General features: G+C 35.1%; 1 protein-coding gene across 4 annotated transcripts in view; it reads right to left on the bottom strand.

Moving 5' to 3' along the window:
- Positions 1-1,089: 1,089 nt before the first annotated feature.
- Positions 1,090-16,339, bottom strand: part of Galnt13 (polypeptide N-acetylgalactosaminyltransferase 13) — a 597,204-nt gene continuing 581,954 nt past the window's right edge. For all 4 annotated transcript variants that reach the window (XM_036185829.1, XM_036185831.1, XM_036185830.1 and 1 more), the window contains exons 12-13: positions 12,467-12,601; positions 1,090-2,608 (exon numbers count right to left, since the gene is read on the bottom strand). In XM_036185829.1, coding sequence (XP_036041722.1) covers positions 2,468-2,608; positions 12,467-12,601 — 276 coding nt within the window. In that variant the 3' untranslated portion in view covers positions 1,090-2,467. The remainder of the gene's footprint in view (positions 2,609-12,466; positions 12,602-16,339) is intronic.

Genomic DNA, 16,339 nt, shown 5'->3' with positions numbered 1-16,339 from the left:
TAAGGTGAAAATTGCATTTGTTCTTTTGAGAAAAACCCAGAGGAATGTGTACAGTGAAGTAATTGAGAAAATCTACTAGCCCAGATCAACTATGTGTGTGTGTGTGTGTGTGTGTGTGTGTGTGTGTGTGTGTGTGTGTGTGTGTGAGAGAGAGAGAGAGAGAGAGAGAGAGAGAGAGAGAGAGAGAGAGAGAGAGAGAGACAGGCTCACTGTGATTCCAATCAAGGCTTTAATTTTCTTTACTAGAGGTAAACATTTTTTGAAGACCTTAAATCTCTCTGGTTTTGATGTGTATGATTTTGTCTCCCCACACACCTATTTTTTTTTTTCTTTTTAGGCACTAGGCGGCATATATCCAAATCACTTAATGACTCTTTGAGAGTTCTTCTTATGCATTTCATCATGACCATAAAAATCTTCATTTACATAAAATGTTACTGAAATGCTCCAAATTCAGCTCCCATTAAATAATTATATTCTTTTAAAATGTCACTGACCACACTATATGTTTTGATTGCAGTAAGTGGAACATACTACATAACTCTTGAGAGTCTACATTTTTTTCAGAAAAATACTATATTATTTGAGTCAGGACAAGAAGAAAATGTAGGAGAGAGTAAAAAATTGAATATGAGCTTGATGTCAGGCTTCAGTTGACTTGAGTGGTCATGATCAGGTTAAGGTCGATTATCCCTTGAGTGCCATGGATTCCGGTTAGATATGATATGGACTATGTCTATCCCAGGAATAAAAGCCCATGTGTTCAATATTTTGTCTAAAATTTTGGGAGTCTAATAAATCCCTGAAGTTTTTGAGTAAGTTACTTGATGTTTAAGCAGCAAACCTGAAACATTTAGTTAGAATTTCTCACAATTCTAACACAGTGGTGTCAAAGGGGATGCCAGCTAGGAAAATAAATTAGGAAATTTTAGGTCTTGAGAAAAAGTTATCTTTTGCATTATAAAGTTGTGTGTGTGTGTGTGTGTGTGTGAGAGAGAGAGAGAGAGAGAGACAGACAGACAGACAGACAGACAGACAGACAGAGACAGAGAGAAGAAGGAAAGACAGAGAGAGACAAAGATAGACAGAAACATAGGAGAGAAAGGCAGAGATAAAGATCAGAGATGAAGAGATAAAGGAGGTACAGTTAGCCAATTAATGCTTTTTCTAGATCATTTAAAATAAAAGGTCAAAAGAATGGGCTTTCTGCTTCTGGAGAATCTTCTGTTTCCACTCCCTATAGCTTTTCTCCAGTTGCTAGATACACAGATCAAACATACATGTACAACAACTCTATGGCCACTTAAAATGGTATTAAATATAAGAATTTACTAATATCCCATCACTGTTTCTTTTCTTGTTTTTCATAGCATCGGTTCATTCACTGTGAACCAAGGGGTTTTAAAGTTGAAATAACACATGAAATTTTCCTAATTATGACTGAGCCCTACTTGATGCAAAATCATGTCTAGTAGTTCAATACCAATTTAATAAATTTTGTTTACTGGTGATCAATGTTAGATTTTATAGCATAGTAATAAATTATAATGGTTCCATACTTTTTTTTTACAAAGTACAAAGTGTCAATGACATCACTGGTTGAACTAAAAGTAATTAATAAATGTTTAAAATTGAAACCTAAAAGGTCACCCTTCACCTCCAGTTCTAGAGTGAAGGGCAAAGGTACATCTCAGTATATGGAGATAGAGAGGGCAGCTGGGGATTCAGATCCTGACACCACCTCTCAGAGCAAGACTGTCCTCAGGTTGAGTTGGAAGTGAAGATTTTCTCTCTCCCGGCAGATCTTGGAGTTTATATTGTTCTTGTCCTCCCGAATGTCTGACTCACTCTTTTCATCATTTGACTTAAACTTATTATTTAAATTGAATTCTTAAGTATTTATTTGGTATGATGATTTTATATTCTACAAATTTAATAGGAAACTTAATTTTCTTTCCTGGTCTGAACATTTTGTGTGATGAAGTCAATGCCTATGAATGATTTCATATTTGTCCCAATTGTTAGCACAGAAATTCGCCATGGTTCCATGAAACTTTTGTAAGAACATTTTATAAAGCAATGATATCTCATAATTAAAATATAGTATAAGGCATTACATGATCTCTCCTTCCATCATTGTTATAACACAAAATAAACCAACCCTAAGTAACCCTGTGACAAGAGGGTAATGAAGACATTTTAAAATCAAATGTAAGGTGTATTTTTCCCAAACAGTTTGAAGTTTTAATAACAGTTTCCTATTACTTATATTTTATGTGCTTCTTCAATCAGGTACAAATTTTAGTAGGGAAATAAACATTCCTAAAAATGAATTATAAACAACTGTGTTTTGGAATACTAAAAGTATTTTTAAAACTTTTAATTCAGCAAAGTTAATGTTTTCACCAAATGGAAACGATGGATAAACAAAATTGTCGAGACTTTCACGTCTTGGGAGAAAGGGTCTTCATGCCCCCAAGGTCATGTTCCTGAGCAGCCATTGTTGAGATCTGCTGCCACTGCAGTCCTGCATGGTAGGCACCATTTTGTCCTCTTCAGAAGGTTCATCAAGACATTGGTTACTGTTAACATGTCTCAAAGTGAGTCTCTGTAAAAGATAAACAACAATCAATAACACAATAGCACACTAGAATAAAGCTGCTCTTCAGAAATAGTCTATATCATTTTAATGTACAGTAGCACAACATGTTTTTAAAAAAGGAACTGTGCACAGGTGTCTCTAAGTGACACACAATTTTGACTGTAAAAGGTTTGTTATTGTCCAGTACACCACTATTTGAAGGTGGTTAAAGAAATTGGCTGATATTTATTACAGGTTGCTGAAAATTCAGACTTTTTTTGTCAAAAGCTTATTTATGACCTTGGAACTTAGTTGATAGTGACATATATTAGTGTTAGTCAGCAATAATTTGATAAACACAGAAGTCAACCACACAACTGTTATCCAGATGAACAAAATGACTAGAGATGACCCTGTTAAGAACTACTAAGCTGTAGTATCTTAGAAATTAACTATAGACCAGCAATTAGTACAGCCAGAGATGATCAATCCTAATTCATGGGATGTTTACCATATTTAAGGATCTCAAATTTTATCAATATTAAATTGAAACAGAGCAATGATGATGTATTTTATTATCTTCATGGTTCCAATAATTATTGTATGGTGTTTAGTTATCACAAAGCTTTCCTTTCCATTTGTAATGAAATTCACTTTTGGGGACTTCATATTCCAGAATGTTTTAAGTCAACATTCTTTCAACCTATTAATTATATATTATTTTGTTAATTTCATGGGCCATGCCCAGAAACACAGGAAAAGATCTCTAACTTAAAATGCTCTCGCATATGTGAGGTGATTTGCAAGTAAGTCTTGAAAATTGTATCCTAAACATATGTTTTCATAAATTACCAAAATGAAAAGTTGGAAAAGTTTTCTTTTTTATAGTATTTTCTTACTCTTGATATTATGTTGGGGGCTATGTGTGGTAAACATATAGAGAAACACTTGTAACTCATCCCATGCTTCACTATTGTAAGAATAGATAGAATAGAGGACAAGCTTCTGGGAAAGATGTCACTCTGACCACAAGCAGGAAATTAAAAGTCTAGGCGATTAAAAGTGAAGGTGATGTCAAGATTGAAGCCTTTGTTGTCATTTTTTAATACAGAGTATCAAGCCATTTTTAGTTAAAAAAAAAAAAAGGAATAGAAAAAGAAATTGCCTAAGATAGCAAGAAGATGGCTAGTTTATTCTTAGGATGACAGGAAATTTAACAATTAGCCAGTTTGAAAATCAGATGCAAAACTAAATAAAAACAATATTTTCCTTTGAAAAAACGTTGTAGGTAAGATCAACATCAACAAAGAAAATCATCTCTGTCTCAAATTTGAGCTAGCTTATGTGTACATTCTCCTTCAAAAAAGCACTTACCATTGCATGCTTCTAATAGTTCCCTTTTAAAAAAATAGAATTTTTGCATTTATTGAGTAGGTTACCACACATTGACTTATACAATGTACTGCCATTACTTTGTTGTAGTGTAATCACTTATCACAGTAGTTGAGTGATTTGATCAATTACCTTATGTCATATTGGAATAAAGAGTTTTAAAAAATTATATTAAGTTTTTTAATGACACAATGTCAGTTCAGAACTTTCTAGTTAGTATTGTTCTTTCTAATCAATATGCAAATATTCTCCTTAAAAAACTTATTAGTAGTTAAAACCCACGTCCCCAAAAGTAACAAAATGAACAACCAAAAAACTCTGCTAATGCAGCACACTAGAAAGCCAAAACTTTCAAACCCAAGTATTCCTGAGTGTAAATTCATTTCCCTCTTTAATTAGCTATTGGCACGAGGGGAAGCCATTCAAATGATTCTGAAGACTCTGATTCTTCATTAGAAAATTCTGAGTTACATTTAACAAATGTTCGTACTTCTCCTTCCCATTCTGCTCAAACATTTGAACTACAGTCAATGAACTGTAGATCCTTAGAAACCAATTGAAAGTAAAACTGTTTACTATGTGTTGAGGCAACATGGCTTATGGTTTTTTAAAAAATGACCTATAAAATGCACATGTGCATGCCTGACAGGAATCAAACTGTGGGCTTCCTAAGTGCAGAAACTTGTAAGTTGGTTCCTGGGTACTGTCTCCATGGAGCTTTCACCAGAGCTACTTTGAGAATTAGTCTACTAAGCATGATTGGTTTCCTCATCTGCCAGATGGAGATCTCAAAACCTTGTGCCAGAATATGACCTTTGGAAAAGCCAGCTAGCTTCCAGAAGCTGCAAGAAGTGATGAGGGCACCGATGCAGGCTCTCCTGCTGAGAGAGTGTCTCTGCCATAGCATTCAATGGCAGGCTCATAAGGTTAAATGTTTATACCTCAAACATTCTGTTGGGCATGTACACAAAACATTTGGAAGCTTAGAAAACAAACTCAAATATTACACATAAATTGTCTTGTGATAATTCCTCTTCATGCAAATGGTCTTGATTACTTCAAATTTCCATCTCTTATCTGAGTTGTCCATCACTCAAATGCACTCAAATTCAAACAATTCCTGTTCTCCCCTCTCATCCCCTTGCTTCTGTTCTTAGTTGTGCCACAAACAGTGAAACTCAATTGTGTGCCAATAGCTTTACTGGTTTACTGGAACCAGAAAACCTCTGGAATCTCCCATGTGTTCCCACAGGCAGTGGCTAACAATGCAAAATTACTTATTTACTGGTTAAAAAAAATCCCTTAAATCCAAGAATTCAAAAATGCTTTTATTTGTACTATTTACAAAAAATATTCCACAGTCACTTATTGACTTCAACTGAATAGAAATTCATTTAATTATTTAATGAGAAAATAGTCACAAATTATGAAAGTGATAAGTAAAATGTATGCTTTTGGAGAGCTTTGATTCTTATAATTATATCAACTATCTAACCACAGAAGAAATGTGTAGATATGGCTTTTCCATGAGTTGTTCAAGATAACAAAGTTTTTAATAAAGGATTTACTTAGTGTCTCAGAATAAAGCAATGGTAATTTATAAAATATGTGAAGATGTGGAACGCACACACACACACACACACACACACACACACACACAGAGCGAGAGAGAGAGAAAGAGAGAGACAGAGACAGAGACAGAGACAGAGAGACAGAGACAGAGAGTAGAACCATCTGAATAAAATGTAACAAATTTAAACAATTTCAATGTTCCAAAATAAGTCATTTTTAGCCTCTGTTATATTTAGTCATGTTTTCACCTTTGACACACAATCTGTTTTGATATAGACATGGCTATTGTTGAGCTAAAACAAAATAAATATTTTACAATATATTTAACCCGTTATATTCACAGACATATAAATATATACATACATATGCATAGCTATATTTGAAATAAAAACTTGAAAATACATTGTTAAAGATAGACTAATTATTACTTAAAATATCCAGACTCCAAATTAATGAGTTACTAAGAAGTAAAAGATAGAAAAATAACTCCATAGAATGTTTTATTAAAATTTCAGATTTTGATAACTAAAATAACTAAAGTAAATTTAAGAAGTCTGAAACACAAACCTCTACAAGCTATTAAAGAAAAAAATCATCAGTAAGATTTCCAAAAATATGTCTAAAAACTTCTGCTCTTGTATAGTTTCTTAGCAGCCATTTTTGCGAAGTGCTATCATTACAGGTCTCCATGGTAGGATGTTGGGAGCCATGCACCACTTTGCTTATTGAGAGGCAGGACTGCGTGATTATGTGAACAAGAGTTTGGGTCTGTTTGACAAAGAAAATAATGAATAATGACAAATCAAGTACAAAGGTAGTAATAAATCAATCATCCCAGACAACATACAATTTCTCCTGGAAAAGGATGTGAGATACACGTCACAATAATTGCATCCATGAAGCAGTGAGTGGCAGCCTTTCAGATGACTTTAATATTAGCTTTACTCAGTAGAAATAAAATGGAGTTAAGACAGATTATTAAGGAGGAATTTGACATCAGATGATGAAACATTTCAGACAAAAGTTTTTTGATAGAATTTTGTTCTCATAATCTTATAATAAATACATTTTAGTGCCAAGTGAGTTGTTTTGAGAGAGGTTATTCAAAATAATTGATCAACACACAGAGTTTCCTCTTATATTAGTGTCCTCGTATGTTTTCCTTCAGCCTGAGAGGATACCAAGGAAGACTCTTTGAGATTATTTTGTTTTATATTTTTGTGGGCCTAATCCAGACTTTTGAAGAAATCCACACATGCAATGACATACTCATTAGTTAGCATAGCAGAGTACATGAAGAGAAAGAGCAGGAAAAGATCAAATCCCCTGTGAACGTAAAAATTTCATGTGACTCTATCTTATTTCCAAATATAAGCTTAAGAAAGGTATTGATATAAAATATAAATCATCCACTCCAGGGTTAGCCCAGAGAAATACTAAATAATGTTGTTGATCGAAACATTCAATAAGGCCATTGCATAAAGCATCATATATTACCTATAAAATGATGCTTTCAGTGACACACTTTGACTAGCTTTCTTGACTAAATATAGCTGTATTTACTATCTACACTGTTTAAATTAGGCAACATCATCTACTGCTAATTGATTTTTCTTATTGCTCCGAACTTTGCCTAGAAAATGTCATGTTAATACACAAAGATCTCTTGTTAGGAATGATAAATTTCATGCATCATTACAAGGAACAAAAAAAATTAGGACATATTTTTTACAAAGCTATAAATCAAGAGAAAATTTAAACTCTCAAGCCCATCTACATATTCTTTTATTTTACAAACCACATGTTATTTAGTTTTCTTTATTTAAAAGCAAAGGAAGATATATTTATTTTTTCAAATCTTCTGTCCACAAGAGACAATGATTATTAATTCTGTCACATGTCTGTCTATGAGATTGAAATCATCAAATTAAATATCCTCCTTTCATTTATATTGTGGGAATCCTTTCTAAATATTTTTATTAATTCTCTGAGCATTTCATGTATGTCTTTAGTCAAATTTGCAATGAATAGTTCATTATGAGGCTGTCACTGAAAATTGCTTTTTGGAGCAATGTGGCCTGCAGGCTCCCATGCAGCTTACTGACAGATAGCTTCTTCAATGGGATCATTTAAAATGTTGACAACTAAGCAGAGTTATGTGAGTCTAAAACTAATATTACCTATTGTGCATCATATAGCATCACTTAGTCATTCTGTTCTAAAATGTAGGGCATTATGATTCACTGCTATGTACAGAGTTCAAATCACAATAGCTAAAGATATATAAGACAAGTTTGTGATTTCAGTAAAGACATATTTGTATCTGATATGTCATGAACTACGTAAAAATCTACTCTCCAAACTGCACAGTTCCTACTTATAGCCAACTGAAATCTAAGAAAACAAATTTGGTGATAAAATAAAAGCATAATACTTGTATTAAAATACTATTAAAAAGCCTAATATTTTGATGAACACATAAAGCGGGCTGCATAGCTGATTTCAGAAATGACTGTAGATATCTCAGTTGGCATACTAAAAGTTTAAAATAAGAACAATAAATTCACATTCTTACATAGAAAGATAAATAAGACTGACCTTAGACTGTTGTACTACTTTAACTTATTAAGAAGTCATAGATTTCAAAACCTCTTGACCAAATACTAAATAACAGTTTTCTAAAACTTAATCTCAAAATGTTTCTATTGAAAACATCTAGTGTTGTATCTTAAGAATTCAAACTGCACATGCAGAAGACTACAGTGTTTTAAAAATCAAATGTAAACAATCGAGAAGAGATAAAAGTGCAACACTAATCTATTGAAATTTCCATTAGCTGATTCTAGCAAGAAATCAAAGCTATGGGTCACTGGGAACACAGAAAGGTAATGCTAGTCTAATGGGTACCACCTTCAAAAGGTAAATTAAGCTGTTGTTTATTAGAAATTCTACACAGGAATGTGGGAGGGTTGTAATCTTAGGCCACTTACCTTGAAATTATATTCCCATTTACCTGCTTTCTGATAAGGGCAAATAAAAGAGGTTGGTTAAGAATGATTTAAGATAAGCCTCTGTGTTTTCAGTAAGTTCAAGCAATGTGTTTACCTACTGCAATGATTTCCTATGGACCGAATGTATAACAAGTGTTTTCTCAGCCAACTTGCTCAGTCATGTGAAAAGCAACACTTATTTTTAGCATCATGTTTTGCTCCCCCTCCTTTTTTTCTTTGTGGAATAGTGTTTGTTAAGCAGAAGTGCTTTGATCTAAAATTAGATTGTATCACTGTATGTAGCTTCCTGGATGTGCAAAGAAAAATGTGATTAAGTACACATACTGCAGGAAAATGTAAATTTGGAATAGATTGGAGCACACTTGTGATGGTGAAACAGTATAAAAACAAATCCAAATAAAATAAATGGATGAAACATGCACTTGCATAAAAAAGATATAAACTGTCTAGTGATGTTAAATTTAGTGTTTTCTCTTTGTTTGAACTTGCTGGAAACAGATATTCCATGGCACTGAAACATCTGGATAATTTTATTGGTAATCTATGTAGCGTGTATCCTGTGGTATTGATAAAAACAGTCATGTTCTCACCAAATTAAACCAGTGATGCCAGCCATAAAAGAGTGCCAATAATATTCATGTTGTGTTGTTTATGAAACGTTGACTTATGCATACTCAGAAGTTTGTATTTCTCTATCTGTGTATCTGTATCTCTATATATGTAGAAGTAACAATCAATTATCTATTTGAAAGGGAGTGAAGGTGTTGGAACTTGGAGGAAGGAAACATAGAAGTGAATGGAGGGAAGAAAAGGAAGGGAAGAGAGAAGTAATCATATTTTAATTAAATATATTTTACAAACCAACTTAGGAGAGTCAGAAAGTACTGCAAATCTTTTAGCCAGAGAGGCATTTTTCATCAATGCATACTTAGCTCCATATAATTAGAAGAGAAATTATATATTAATTACATTATGAAGACATTTAACTAAGGTTTCTAAGCCATTATTGTCATATAGTAATTGTGTGGCCATTTGCCTTTTTAAACAGATCAGATTTATTGCAGATGGGACATCTTATCATTAAGGAAAGGAGATGTTCATATGTGAATACAATCTGATACTGCACCGTGACTTAGCATTTGCTTGTATGTAGCAGGGTCCCACTGTTTGCCCAGCTTATCAGATCATCATCACTGAGAGCATCTAATTATTTGTAGTATTTCAATTGCCTCAGGAGGCAAATTAGAGAAACTGCCGGCTTTTAATGCCAGACACCTTGATGCACACATTGAATCGACTTTATTTCAAACATAGAGACTATAACAATAACAGTTTTATAAGATTGTGGCAAGAATGGCCTAAGCAAACAGGGAAATCACAGCCTTTCATTAACTTTCTTTCGTTCTTTTCTTTTGTTCACCTAAGCAGATAACAAACCAAACCAGCGAGAGAGACTCCATGCTTCGAGGTGCACTGTGTTCTGAATGTTCTACATGTTCGCTCCTATTGATGACTCTTTCTTTTCTCAGACTGAAAGGAGCGTGGCCGAGAAGGCCATGGAATATTTCAGCACTTCACACTGTGAGATTCACAATTGGACTGGTAACTAGCTTTCTTTGAAAACTTTATTAGGACCTGAATCCTAGCTCTGCTCCTGGCAGGATAATCTTTGTGCTTCAGGTTTTCCTGACAAAGCTCAAAGGAGAGAAGTTTAAGGTTCGTTTCAGGTCTGTAATTTTGTGAACTCCACCAGTTTTTATTCTGACTCAAAACTGTACCACCTCAGAGGTTTCTCAAAGAAGAAAAATTTTACCCTTGCTTGTAAATGACAAAGAACTGAATTATAGAGGTAGCAAGCAGGACTTTCTACCTTCCACTATTGAAATGTGAGGATGGAGCCACTGAACAAGGACTTACTGACACTTCGGCATCTCTCAACATTTTTTCTCGCCCCTTCCCTTGGGTCCCCTGAAGGCCTTGCATTTTCCAAAGTACTTTTCTGTCCTTTCCTAAGTGTGCATTGGTTTGCACCAATCTAAAAAAGAAGGCTCGAGAGATGGCTCAGCAGTTAAGAGGATTGACTGCTCTTGCAGGGGGACCATATTCAATTCCTAGCACCCATACAGCAGTTCACAACTGTCTGTAACTCCAGTCCCAGGTATAGCTGGGTCTTGAGGAAGATTGATTCCCAATTTTCTGAGAAACCACCATACTGATTTCCAATATGGCTGTACAAGTTTGAATTCTCACCAACAGTGTAGGAGTGCCCCCCTTGCTCCACACCCTCTCCAATATAAGCTGTCTTCAGTGTTTTTGATCTTAGCCATTCTGACAGGTGTAAGATGATATCTCAGAGTTGTTTTGATTTGCATTTCCCTGATGACTAAGGATGTTGAGCAATTCCTTAAATGTCTTTCAGCCATTTGAGATTCTTCTGTTGAGAATTCCCTAGTGCATGAGCCAGCTTTTTGGAGCTTAGTGCCTATGGTAAGACAGTTTGCACAGCCTTGGTGCAGGGAGGAGGGGCCTGGACCTGCCTCAACTGAATATACTAGGCTCTGCTGACTCCTCATGGAAGAACTTGCCTTGGAGGAGGTGGGAATGGGGATGGGTTGGAGGGGTGGGAGGACAGGGAATCTGTGGTTGGTATATAAATTTAATAAAAAAAATTTAAAAAGAAGAGGTAAAATTGGATTCAAGATCCAGATTCCACACTTGTATTTAGTAGAGAGATGGTCGTCAGGGGACTTAAAATAAAGCATGGTGATAACAGACAATTATCACTAGTCTAAAAGTTCAAGTTCAGGAAAACAAAATGGTGGCCAAATAAAGAAGGAAAGATGTCAGCAGAGAACACAATAATGCAGTGTAGGAGGAGTTAAGGTGTTTGTCTTTATGTCACAGAAAATATTTGATGTCATCAGAGCCTGGCAATATGCAAAATGTAGGCCTCAAATTATCCTTGCATACACATTTCTAATCTTGTAAGAACTGATGTTTTTCTATTCAGCATATCATTCCACAGAGCAGTGGAGTTTAAAATGGTACTCAAAATGTGTTTTAAAATAATATCTTGTTATAGTTACTGTAACAGAGATGCTGAAAAATATTAGGCTTTCGTGAAATGCTGCACCTATAGAATGTGTTCACCTCTATTATATTTTTATCTCCTAAGAATAAAGTTGAGTTTTTCTGGTGAGTATCTGTTGCTATTTAATATTGTCTAACATGTGACCCAATGACCAATTCATCCTCCTAAGCCAAGAGATTTGACAAAAATAAAAGTCTTTTTGAGACTTAGTCTTCTCAGAAGAGAATGTATTTCTTTTTTATTAGCTCCATCTGATGGCTGAACTAATTTTTGCACCTGGCCTAAATAAATCCTCAGTATGTTTTGTTTGTTTTCATTACCCTGCTCTCTGACATAAAGGGATGACATGCTGTGAAGGGACTACTCAGCTAACTCTATTCCTGACTACTATATTCAGTTTTACCACAATTCCACTACAGAAAATAGAGATAGATTCCTTATAATATTCTTTCCAAGAAAAAATACATCTTGGTACTCTCATCAGATTTTTTAAATGTTACACTGAGAATTATAAACATCAAATATCATAATGGAACAGATTTTAAAATACAAACATATTATAATATTTCCTGTATTTACACATACATCTCATGGAAGTGCATCTTCCTGGATTTACACTAGAAATATTCATGAAGATAAAAATATTTTACCACATAATATGATTTTATAGCAATGGACTAGTTTGACAAAATCCAGTTTATAGGATGTCACCCTAACGTTATCTAAATATGATTAAGCATGCTAAAAATACACTTCTTCTTTGGCTTTGTTTTTGATGAAAATAACCAAACTTGAGGTAAATCATAGAAAACATCATACCTCAGCATCATATTCCCATAGCTGGTTTCCTCTCATGTGGTGGCATTTTAACATGATTACAGGTCCATTGAGTCTTGAAACATCCAGGCACAAGTCATCAGTTCGAATTTCTTTGTCAGCAGTATAAGAAAACACCTGAAAATAGAGAATTTAGCTAATAAAATAATATCAAGTTTATAAAACACACTGTTTAGCAAAGCTGTCTGTGGACATTTTTATATCCTATCCACATGCTTCAAATCCTCTCTGTTGATTTTTCCTTTAGAAGGCTGCAGAGAAGCTTTGATTTAACACATGACATCTGTAAATGCTTATGAGCTGGCCTTGCATTTCCTATGTGGCACATGCTTAATGGAGCACATACATGTCAATGCTGGTTTGCAGACAGCAGAGCTCCACAGAGGACTGTCCTCCTCCCTTTCTCAACAACTCTCTACATCTAGACAGTCATTCTGTTAGACACTCAACCACCTCATAAATTTCATTAATGTTGTCAGAATGTTTATAAATATAAGATAATTATCTTTTCAAAATCTCAATAACCATAGCCTTACATTCTACTATAGTTCTCTTTCTTCTATGATTTTGGCTAATCTTGACAACATTAATTCTTTTCAAAATACCCAGGAAATGCCAAGGCAGATCATTGACTCACTGGGAATTCAAATTGAAACTATAAATTTTATTTTTGTATTAGTGTTAATAACTTATTTATAACATTAACTAGTAAGGTTTCATGAGGGGTATTATGAGCATAATTGTAAAATTAGCTTTCTTCTTTTGGCTGTGATCAGCAAAGTTTAGTATTCTTTGGGTTCTTCTTTTAATTTGAATATCAGAGGGAGTACAATTAGAAAGGTCATCTCTAAGGTTGGGGTTTTTGCAAGAGTTCTGAGAAAAACAGCTCTGTAAGAATTGAAATAAGCTCAAGCCCTAAACTACAGGCTGCACTACAGTCTTACAAACTACAGGCTGCACTACAGTCTTACAAACTACAGGCTGCACTACAGTCTTACAAACTACAGGCTGCACTACAGTCTTAGTAACATTGAACAGTTGGGTGTAGCTCACTGGTGGAGCTCTTGACTCACATATGTGAGGCCTAAGCTCAATCCCTAGTACCAAGAAAAAAAATTGGCAATAATTAAGTTTAGATTACATTGTTAATATTTTGTATGGGGAGATGACAGATTTGGGAAGGCTTAACTAAAACTGAGGACTTAAGTGTGATATTATGTGTTCTGGCAAATAAAGCTTGCCTGGAGTTCAAAGGGCAGAGCTAGCCATTAGAGGCTAGGCAGTGGTGGCACACACCATCAATCCCAGCACTTGGGAAGAGGTTTCAGGAAGATCAGAAGTTCAAGGCCACCCAGGGCTACATGAGATTGATCTAGTCTAAAAGAGAAAGAGTGCCAGGTGGGGGTGATAGAGGACTTTGATCCAGCACATGGGAGGTTCAACCCTTTGATCTCAGCATGTAGGAGGATCAAGCCTTTGATCCCAACACATGGAGTGGAGACAGGAATATAAGGGGGGTGGAGACAGGATCATGGCCCTTCAGTCTGAGGATTTGTAGAGACAGGCTGATCCATTCTTTCTGAGATTTTGTAGGGTAAGAAGTCTGTGGTGGCTGGCTGCTCTGCTGCTCTGACCTATCAGCTTTCACGCTACCATCTGACTTCAGGTTCTTATTGTTAAGACTAATTAGGATTGCATTTCATACTTCCAGAAATCTCTTACAGAAACCCATTACTTTGTAGGTTAATTTTTAAAAGTTAAAGTGAAATAGTTAGAATTGCATTGGAAGATAATTCTGCTCCTTGAAACCATGTGCAATTAAACAACAGGCATGGGATACCTCCCTATGTACTGCTGGTCAGAAAAGCCTCAGAGGAGTCCACAACACTGGATATTTTTAGTTGCTTTTGTTTGCCCATCATTACTTGATAAGTGATAAGACCCTATTGCTGAAGATGACCCATAGTTTGGTTTTAAACAGATGAATCAAGCTAGAACCTAGCCAAAAACTTCCTTCTTATAGGTTAGCATTAGTAGTTCTAGAGGGTAGGGTAACATGCAGGATGCTGGCAGAAAAGTCATCAGTGAACTTACTCTGTGACCTGTACTCTACTACATTAGTCAGCCAGGCAGGATTGCCCATTTGTACAATAGTCTCATGATTGTCGTGGAATAACTTTTCTTTTGGGAATTAAGATGCACTTTACAGGTAAGAGTCAAATCTGGCCAAAATCTCTCAGAAAGTCATAGGCCCTAAGGAATAAACCATTAATGGTTTAGTAAATGGACATGTTGTAAAACTGTTTTCTAAATATTTATGTTTCTACCCATAGATTGTGTTCTCATCCTTTCTCAGAAAAGCTTCTTGCTGAAGTGGGCATCATTTAATAAGGATGCTCATAACCGATAAATGATCAGAGAATGCATGACTAGTCTATGCTCAGACCTAGAAAAAGACATCTATAGCCTGTCCCTTCCATCCAAAGATTCAGAGAACAACATGGACAAGGAGACAAAAAGAATAGTAATACTCAGTGTATGAGTAGATGATGTGAACACTGTAATACTGTTGTGAAATAGTTATTGCATTCATGAACTCAAAGCAGCTATGGTTACCTACAAAAATCCTGCACAAAATAAAGCACAGCAATTTTCCATAATGATTGGGGTGAGGACCAATGAGACCCTCAGCTATTTGTAGTTAATGGTGACTGAAGGAGGCTTATTTTTCTTCATTGCTATACCTCCTGGCAAATTGTCCTTGATATATTAATAACTTCACAATAATGCATATGCAAATGATTCTTATTTCAACTCAGTGAATTTTATAATAATAAAAAACTAAGTAAACTATGGAGATATGTTGAGAAAAACAATGGTTCCAGAGGACTATGAGGTAGATAGAAGAGATGAATATGGGGATAATATGATCAAGGTAGTCTTATATACATGTGTAAAATTGTCAAAAGATAATTTAAAATTATTAAAAAGTGATAACAGCTGCCATTCATAACTGAAAAACTGCCCAGAGTGTAGGAAACATCTCATTGTCTATGACACATCTAAAACCCTCTTACATCCACCACTTGAAACAAAAATTCTTCACAGAGATTATACATTATACTTAGAAATATAAACACTTGAAGAGAATGTGATGTCATGGATTTTTATGTACAAAATTCAGAAATAAATTTCTATCTTTCTTAGTTTTTCACGTTCATACTGTTTATGAAAGAGCAGTAAGTAGCCAAAACAAGAGGAACAAAATAACCTAGGAAATTACTTTATCCTCAGAAAACAATAACTGGAAACAAAAGTTCTGCCCACTGTGAAAGTTTCCCTTCACTGGTGTCTTTCAGGGTTATCCCAGAAAGAGACTGTAATGCTGTAGCTGTCCATTTCTGGGTGGTACCTGCATAACATGCAGAACCATCAGCAAACCAGGCCCAAGTCTTCTCTTTCTCTGTTAGCCAGTCATAGGACACACCCCAGGAGACACGGGAAGTAGACGGCATTGTAACGAGAGTAGAAACACTAGGCATTTGGGAGACTTTTTCATGTAACTAACTGATTTGTGACTTCAGGACTTGCTCGGGCCTAATCATGCATATATCACTTCTAATTGAAAACAGATCGTTGCTCTGCATATCCTACTTTATGGCTTGACAAGTAAGATAAGATCCAGCCCATGCTGGTCAGCACAGGTCACTTGGTAACTTGGTAGCCTCTTGTCAAATGTTCAGTTTCTATTACAGCCCAGTAGCAGGAGAAGAGCTGTCTTTCAAAGGGATGATAGTTGTCTGAAGATGATATTCTACCAAATTCTAAGTGGTCATTCCTAAACACTTGTATAAA

This window comes from Onychomys torridus, chromosome 4 (assembly GCF_903995425.1).
Source record: "Onychomys torridus chromosome 4, mOncTor1.1, whole genome shotgun sequence".
Lineage (NCBI taxonomy): Eukaryota > Metazoa > Chordata > Mammalia > Rodentia > Cricetidae > Onychomys > Onychomys torridus.
The sequence above is the reverse complement of the archived record's forward strand: the minus strand, read 5'-3'. Positions and strand labels throughout refer to the sequence as shown.